Genomic DNA, 8953 nt, shown 5'->3' with positions numbered 1-8953 from the left:
ATATAAAAACACTTGCCCACACAGAGTGAGGTTTATCAGAGACTACCCCCAGAATTTGGGAGCGGAGAGGATGGAATGGCCTGCCAGTGTCCTGACCTCAACCCCATTGAACACTTGTGGGATCAGCTTGGGCGTGCTGTTCATGCCAGAGTGACCAACACAACCACGTTGGCTGACTTGCGACAAATGTTGGTGAAAGACTGGGATGCCATCCCACAGCAGTATATGACCAGGCTGGTGACCAGCATGAGGAGGATATGCCAGACTGTTGTGGCTGTGTATGGTTCTTCCACATGCTACTGAGGTTCCTGTTTGTTAAATGAATAAATTGTTAAATTGCCAGCATGTCTTGTTTCTTCAAAATTCAATCATCCAGTCCACCAAACACCAAATGCGTCAATGGCAGAATAAGCTGTCTGGAATTGGCATAGAGGATTTGGCAAATGTTTTAGGGGTGCAACCCACACACTCAGCTCTCCTGCTCATCCCACAAATGCATGTTCCTTACAAATGTGACACCATTTAAAAGGGAAATTAACAGGCTTTCCAACAGTATAAGATTTATTGCCAAGAAGCATTGTTATAACAAAGAAACACCAAAATCTTTTAGGCACCCAATTGTTTGAGTTGTTACAAAATATAATAATTGTATGCCTGTAAAGAAACCAACTTATTAAAAAGCATGAAAAAACTTCTTAAAAGAACTGTGGCAGATTCTTCAAGATACTAACTAACATCAAATTTCTTTATAAAACTTTATAAACTGTACCTAGGACTAATATAAAAAAAAAAAAAGAAAAAAAAGGAAATACTGATTTTCTTTAATTTATTAATGTTTACTGCACATTGTTGTCTTTTTCTTTCAAGTAATAAAGATTCTTTTTGAAGTCATATATATATATATATTCATTCATTCATTATCTGTAACCACTTATTCAGGGTCGCGGTGGGTCCAGAGCCTACCTGGAATCATTGGGAGCAAGGCGGGAATACATATATATACACACACAGTACTGTGCTGTCTCTCTCTCTCTCTCTCTCTCTCTCTCTCTCTCTCTCTCTCTCTCTCTCTCTCTCTCTCTCTCTCTCTCTCTCTCTCTCTCTCTCTCTCTCTCTCTCTCTCTCTCTCTCTCTCTCTCCCTATATATATAGGGGCGGCACGGTGTTGCAGCAGGTAGTGTCGCAGTCACACAGCTCCAGGGACCTGGAGGTTGTGGGTTCAATTCCTGCTCCGGGTGACTGTCTGTGAGGAGTTGGTGTGTTCTCCCCGTGTCCGCGTGGGTTTCCTCCGGGTGCTCCAGTTTCCTCCCACAGTCCAAAAACACACGTTGCAGGTGGATTGGTGACTCGAAAGTGTCCGTAGGTGTGAGTGAATGTGTGTCTGTGTTGCCCTGTGAAGGACTGGCATCCCCTCCAGGGTGTATTCCCGCCTTGTGCCCAATGATTTCAGGTAGGCTCTGGACCCCCGCGAACCCTAAAAATTGGATAAGCAGTTACAGATAATGGATGGAGATATATATATATATATATATATATATATATATATATTCATTCATTCATTCATTGTCTAAAATCGCTTATCCAATTCAGGGTCATGCAAGGCAGGATCACACCCTGGTGCCAGTCCTTCACAGGGCAACACACACTCACACATTCGCTCACACCTACGGACACTTTTGAGTCGCCTATCAATATGTATGTATAAAGAAACTGATTTCCACCAGTTACCATTCGAGCCCTACATAACAAGACAAGGGTCTCCTGTTTCTTCTCTCAAACTTGTTGATTATCACTATATTAATCAAATTCTCCTGTATTTCTGAACTCGTTAAAGAATGGATTGTGTATCTTAGCCACATATTAGCTTCATAAAGGCTCCAATCCCATTACAGCAGTAACCTAATCAGGACACTGTAGGTCACGGTCACAGTGGTACTATCAGCTTTGTTAAAGACAAGAGCTTAAGGATAGGTGAAGTTTACTCTCTGACAGACACCTGGGCATCTGTTTAGACCTGCTGTCACGGCTCTACGTTAAAGCTTCAGTGTGTTAACTTCAACTATACTGAATAACATTTCAGCCCAGGACCGAGCAACTAGGTGTCTCTGAGCATCACACACTCACATGTTCACGCACAGATTCACTCACACATGCTGACAGTTTTCTTTCAGCCTTTGGATGGCATATTGTCACTGTTCAAAAAAAAAAAAACAACAAAAGAAAAAAATTGGGTATCTCCCAAAATACTAACTTCACAAAAGAAAAAGTGATTTTGGAGCATTTCTATTGGTCGGTTCATTATAACATTTTCACAGAATGCGAAGGACAGCTGCTGTGTTCAAATGATGTCTTGAACTGAAATGGACAAAGACTGAGATACTTATTTTTAACTGGACAGTGACTATATGTTTTTGAACTGTGGGATCAACCTGGAGCATCCAGAGGAAACCCACAAAGACTTGGGGAGAACTCACACAATTGGTACTGTGTGGGGGAGCAACCCTATATGTAGTACCACCATGCAGTCCTAACATTATTCACTTTATTATTTATTACTTATTTCTTTATTATTTTATCTATTGACCAGCAGCACTGTGAGATCATGATAAGTGCATTATCCAGTCTAGCCAGATCAGTCCCTTTCCCTGAGATAAATTCAAAAGATCCTGTTGGACAGTAGTCATCCAGCACATGACCTGTTCACCTTACTGCCATCTGGCAGGAGGTACTGCAGCTTCCAGGCTAGAACAAAGTGACAAATTAACAGTTCCAACACAGGGTATCAGGCTTTTGAACAAGTTGTGAAGCTGTGAATCCTTTTTTTTTACCCTGTTAATTTGTTATAACAACAACAATAACAACAACAACAACCACCACCACAACAACAACAGCAGCAATAATAATAATACTAACAATAATAATAATATTAATAATTTTTATTATTATTATTATTATATTTCCTCTTATCAATGTTGTGGACAATTTTTTTCAGATAAAATTTTGCCAGATATATTTGTTTTTCTATTATAAATTCTATTATAGACCAATTTTTCACTTTTTTTAACAGTTCAAATTCTCAATCCAGTTCACTTACAGTTAAATATACAATGATAAGGGCAGTGTATATATAAACAGAGTCACACAGTTCCAGGGACCTGGAGGTTGTGGGTTCAAGTCCCGCTCCAGGTGACTGTGTGTGGGTTTCCTCCGGGTGCTTCGGTTTCCTCCCACAGTCCAAAAACACACATTGGTAGGTGGATTGGCGACTCAAAAGTGTGCGTATGTGTGACTGTGTGAGTGTGTGTGTCGCCCTGTGAAGGACTGGTGCCCCCTCCAGGGTGTGTTCCTGCTTTGCGCCCAGTAATTCTGGGTAGGCCCTGGACCCACCGTGACCCTGAATTGGATAAGCGGTTCAGACAATGAATGAATGAATATATAAAACAATTATGTTAATTAATTCACTTCATTAACATTTCCATGAAAATTACATTAAAAATGCTACATAGTAGTATTTTCAAGATTGCAAAATATAAAATATAGACAAATTATTGATGTAAGAACCAGTGTTGGTTCTTTGTGAAGTAAATACAGTGTGATCAAATGATCAAATACTAGAGGTAAGAATGTCAAAAAACAATTGATAGAAATATTTCACATAATCTGAACAAAGTAGGGCTTTCTTTAGTGACGTTCTTCACCCATGTGCTGTAGAATACATGTAGATCCATAAAGGAGAACCTGACCGGTGACTTTCGTCATCTGCATCGCACAACGCACTGATGATCTGAGAGAGAGAGAGAGAGAGAGAGAGAGAGAGAGAGAATGACCCACATCAGGGAAAATCAGTGACTTATGTTTAACCTAATTATTAAATGCTGTTACATATAATATGTAAATCCAGCTGTTATTAGTTGGTACACATGCCTGGCTCAGTGGCAGTGTTTATGTCAGCGAAAAAGCAAAGGGATTTCTGTAGTGTAATGTAGATCAATGCAAGTGCTCAAATGACAAAGAAGTGTTCAATGGCCTCCTGTACATCAATATCTTCCCTTAGGCATAACTCAAATTGTGCTTTATAATACTTTGATTACTTTTGTAGTTGAAACTGATAAAACTGAGCAGCAGCACATGCATTTGAGGGAAAGTGTACAGTTCAGTTCAGCCCTGAAATTCATTTGTTCTTTGGAGTATATTCCTTTAGGTTTATAAGCTGTAATTATTTTCACAGGGACATTTTTCTTTACTGAAATTCAGCTCAGTAGAATACTCTGTTACTCTGTACATTAGTGTTCAGTACATATCGGAGTCCAGTGGCTACTCTGAGGTGTTGCTTCAGCTGTTAGCTCTGGCAGGCCTATCCAGAGACTATGGAATTATTAGCTTAGTTTAGCTGAGAGAATGGGCAGATACATTCATGTTTGCTCTAGAGAGAAAGAGAGAGAGAGAGAGAGCTCTGCATATTCTCACATCCCCAGGACTAGTTTAGAATCCCCTGCAGGTTTTGTCTCGTTTCGCTTCAGCTGATTTTCTCAATGAAAAAAATCAGACTGTTTCCCCAGAATTCACAAGTGATATACTCACTTCAAAACATTCTTGAATCCAGAGCACTTGATGTCATATGACAGGGAGTAAATCTCATAGAGCGTGGCTTTAACTGTAAGACAGCCCAGAAAATCCTTCGGGTTCAGCTTGTACAGGTCAAAGCTTATCTTAGCGATTTCATTTTTCCTTGTTTTCCTGAAACTTGGCAAGGCCTAGGAAACATGGATTGAACAGCAAGCAAATATTCATTATGAAGAACTACAAAATACTTCATAAAAATAATTAAATGTGTAAGTACATTATATGGCCAAAAGTTTGTGGACCGTGGGAGGAAACTGGAGCACCCAGAGGAAACCCACACTGACACAGAGGGAACACCAGTGCAAACATGTCTTCTGAAATTAAGAGTGCTAATATGTACTGTATCTTTTTTGCTGCAGCAACAGCCTCTACTTATCAGGGCTTTAGTGCAAAATCTTGAAACATTAGTGTGAGGATTTGACTGCATTCAGCCATGAGAAGTTTAAGGGGTTAGGCACTGATCATAGATAACCATCCTTGGTTATCTAGAAGGGTGCAATAACTAATTAAATGAATAAATATTTTTTAAAAAAATCATGTTTTATCACTTCAGATCATATCAACATTTCTACTGTTCAAGGCACTTTAACTACTGTCAAAGGCACTGTACAACCCTCTTGTCATCATTTGTCAATGGGTTCAGGTGCAGCGTTTTCAGATTGTCTTATTTTAATTCATACATTGTTTGCACAGCTGAACATCTCTGTCTGCATTGTATACATGATGGAGCAGCTGAATTCACTCATTATCAGGAGTGTTGTGGAAGATTGTGTCAGTTTATAAGAGCAATTGGAATTCTAATGGGTACAATATCTCCCTCTTGTGGCAGAAGGTTGTCATCACAGTCAACTGTACTCAGATCTACTGGTGTGTTTCTCATGGAGCAAGTCAGTTAGTTCCAACTGGAGCAGAGATTACACTGGCATAAGAGATTCACCAGAAATAAACATTACGCCATGCTCTTAAGCTCAAAACCATTATGCAAACCATTATATTAAACTACATAATGAACAATGGAGGAATGTTTTCTTCATGTGACCCGATAATCCAGCTTTGGAGAGCACCTTTCAGGTTTTAGAAATCCGCTTCCATTGTTTTTACTTAATGCGCTATTACAAGAGAGATTATGCAACACAGATAAACATGCACATACTAAGGTTTACTTCAATAAATGCCAATATTCAGTAAATAAACATACATTGGAAATAGAATGGGATGCTCCGGAGCATCTGCTCATGAGGCTAAGGACACCATGTTCAATTTTGAACAAGGACTAGAGGGATTTAAAGCCCCCTGAACCAGATGCTGGAGCAGTGGAAATGTGCTCTCTCGAGTGAATTAGCTCTGTCCAGTATCCATGTTATGAGTTTTGGAATGATCCAATATCAGTATCAAATCTCCCTTAATGTCGTGGCTGAATGCAATCCATTCCTCACAGCAATGTTCCAGAATATATTTTAATATTCTAAAATATTCCCTGAAGAGTTAACTTCAGGTAGTTAGACAAACAAAAGGGCTTAACTCGTAACTTTAAACTTCATTTTATTTGTATTTTTTTGAAAGAGCAAATGTCCACAAACTTTTAGTTATATTGTGAGATTCTCTGCAGTGACACACACATTTCTATTATATGTTGATCACATCTTTATATGGTGAACATCTCCTTTAAAATGTAGAAGTGTTTTAAGGGCTCCTACCTGTGTGTTCTGTGTCCATTTCTCGTCTTTGTCCAGCACCATGAAAAGAGTGTTGGAGGGCAGGGACTGGAAGAAACTCTCAGAGTCCACCACTGTACCGTCCTCCTCCAGAACCAGGGTCAGAAACTGGCAGTTCTGCAGAATGGAGCGGGCAGCCTACCAGAAAAGAGGACCACAAACAACATACAACTCAAATACCATACTCTTTCAGGTCATCCCTCAAAACAAGCCCTGAATAAATCATAAATAAATAAATAAATAAATAAATAAATATTGCATTTCTAAAGGGGCTTAAAAATTCTCAGATTAGAATGTGGATTACAGCAATAATGAAATGTGGTATTGAGTAGTTGTTAGGCAATATGTACCTTACTCTCTTAATATACTTATATACTCAGTTTAAAACAGTTTAATTTCCTTTTGCTTAGAATGGTAAGCAGTGTATTTGTGCAATATGTCATTCATTTTTAAATGTACTGTACTGTGCAATAGTCCTAGCCACCTAAGATTATTATTATTAAAAATAATTTATATTCTCCATAAGCATGGTGCCTGTTTAAAATGATATATAATTAAAATAAATACGGGGTGGCACGGTGGCGCATCAGGTAGTGTCACACAGCTCCAGGGACCTGGAGCCTGTGAGTTCAAGTCCCGCTCCGGGTGACTGCAGGTGTTTGGTGTGTTCTCCCCATGTCTGTGTGGGTTTCCTTCAGGTACTCCGGTTTCCTCCCACGGTCCAAAAACACAAAGTGGTAGTTGTATTGGCGACTCAAAAGTGTCCGTAGGGGTGTGTGTGTGTGTGTGTGTGTTGCACTGTTAAGGACTGATGCCCACTCCAGCGTGTGTTCCTGCCTTGTGCCCAATGATTCTGGGTAGGCTCTGGACCAACTGCGACCCTGAACTGGATCAGCGGTTACAGACAATGAATGAATGAATGATAAAATAAATACAAAACACGAATTCATTAAAAGTAAAAAAGGATTTATTTTTTCTAAAAATTAAATTTCTTGTGAGCAAATTTGAAGACCAACTTTTGATTCTTCAAATGTTCTACAAATTTATAATAGTGTTATAGTGTTTAAAAAAATGACCAACATTTTAAATGGTGTTTCATTTCTAAAATGTCTTAAATACTGTTTACAATATAGAGAAAAAAGCAAAAAAATAGTCCAAATATATATAATGATTGTGACTTCTAACAGCTGGGCAAACCTGGTAGTTCACTACAATTGTCTCAATTATATAAGGAGTATTTAAAACTTAATATTTGAAAGAGAGAAGCACTTTCAAGCACTATTGCTTCAGTTCTGAAAAATCCACAGGTATTTATATCCATTCTTCCCCTGAGAACACTACATAGCACTGAAAGGATATGGAACAAACAAAATTTGTTACTAACAAAAGAAAAAGAAAACAAACAAACAAAAAAAAGTGTTTCGTAAAACCAACAAGCAGCATCACTGAATGTGTGTTAGGATTAGCTGGACAAAGGAGCAGAAAGTGCAACTAAATGCTAAGACTGAAATGTAGAGATGTGGAAAATATTCCTGTAGATTTCTTTGAAAACTGAATTTTATTAATCACCCAGTACCTCTAATATTTATCTGGGAACTAGAACAGAACAATGTAGAATACTCAGTCACAGAATAGACACATATCAGTTCTTAAGACATTATTCTAACCTTTTCTAACAGGTCGTTTAGAGAAGTGGCCACCAGAACATTGGTCCTGAGGCGGCTCTGTGTGCAGACCCTGTAAGGTCGTGGTTGGGTAGGTGGCAGCATCCGCTGTGCTATTGCTGAGTGGACAGTTGAGACTGACCTACAAAGAGAGAAAGCAGTTCCTGTCAGTGGGACCACAGAGTTACAAAAGCTTGAATATCTGTTTCTGAATTGATTTGGCATGGTTTATGTATTTATATGTTTACTGACATAATTCAAAGTCATTTTAAAATACCACCAGTAAGACTTCAAATTTGTTGCCAACATTAGTTTACATTGAAAGATATTAATATATGTTATGGGTTAGGCTCCCAAGGTTCAGTAACATTCCACATAAGCTGGATATGTCTTGATATACCATGCTATCTAATACAGGTAAATCATGAGAATTAAGCTATCTATTTTAGAATAATTTGCATTCTCATGATTCATTTGTGCCTATAATATGCAACAATTGAGACCATTTATACAGCTAATTAAACAATATTTAATTAATATACAATTGAAAATACAAATGTATCTTACCTCTTAATAGGCATTGGAACCAGTGTTTTAGCATACTCCATACTTGATAGAACTGTAGGAAAACCAGTAAACATTATTAGAGTCTGGTATCTCAGAAGAAGTGGTGGCTTTGGGGACTGTTTGCTCAGGTTTTATATGTGATTACTGAGAGCAAATTCCCATTATATTAAGCTCTTACCACCCAGTGACGAAAGAGGTAAGTTTCAATCCATTTTGAGCTTCTGACTTTGGACAAATCCTTTTGTGTCTGATTGGGTTACACACATGATTTAAATATAAACCATATATGAATTCACAAGCCACTGCTTGAATCTCTAATGTCACAAAAAAAAGTCTCATGTCACAAAAGATTTTTAGATACTAAATAGAAATCATTCATTCATT

The 8953-nt window shown here is 38.3% G+C and overlaps 1 protein-coding gene across 1 annotated transcript; it reads right to left on the bottom strand.

Annotated features, from left to right (window-relative positions):
* Positions 1 to 3681: 3681 nt before the first annotated feature.
* Positions 3682 to 8643, bottom strand: cidea (cell death inducing DFFA like effector a). Its single transcript, XM_066683321.1, has 5 exons — positions 8570 to 8643; positions 8006 to 8144; positions 6321 to 6476; positions 4582 to 4754; positions 3682 to 3784 (listed from the first exon to the last, which is right to left on the bottom strand). Exons 1-5 carry the CDS (start codon positions 8641 to 8643, stop codon positions 3682 to 3684), a joined length of 645 nt encoding a protein of 214 aa, XP_066539418.1.
* Positions 8644 to 8953: the final 310 nt, after the last annotated feature.

This window comes from Hoplias malabaricus, chromosome 10 (assembly GCF_029633855.1).
Source record: "Hoplias malabaricus isolate fHopMal1 chromosome 10, fHopMal1.hap1, whole genome shotgun sequence".
NCBI lineage: Eukaryota > Metazoa > Chordata > Actinopteri > Characiformes > Erythrinidae > Hoplias > Hoplias malabaricus.
This window is presented reverse-complemented; position numbering and strand designations above follow the sequence as displayed.

Coding starts and splice junctions, on each gene's coding strand:
- cidea (XM_066683321.1), bottom strand. CDS start 8,643: ATGTTTACTGGTTTTCCTACAGTTCTATCAAGTATGGAGTATGCTAAA. Junction 8,145..8,569: donor GTTCCAATGCCTATTAAGAG/GTAAGATACATT, acceptor CTCTCTTTGTAG/GTCAGTCTCAACTGTCCACT. Junction 3,785..4,581: donor GGATTCAAGAATGTTTTGAA/GTGAGTATATCA, acceptor TCTCTCTCTCAG/ATCATCAGTGCGTTGTGCGA.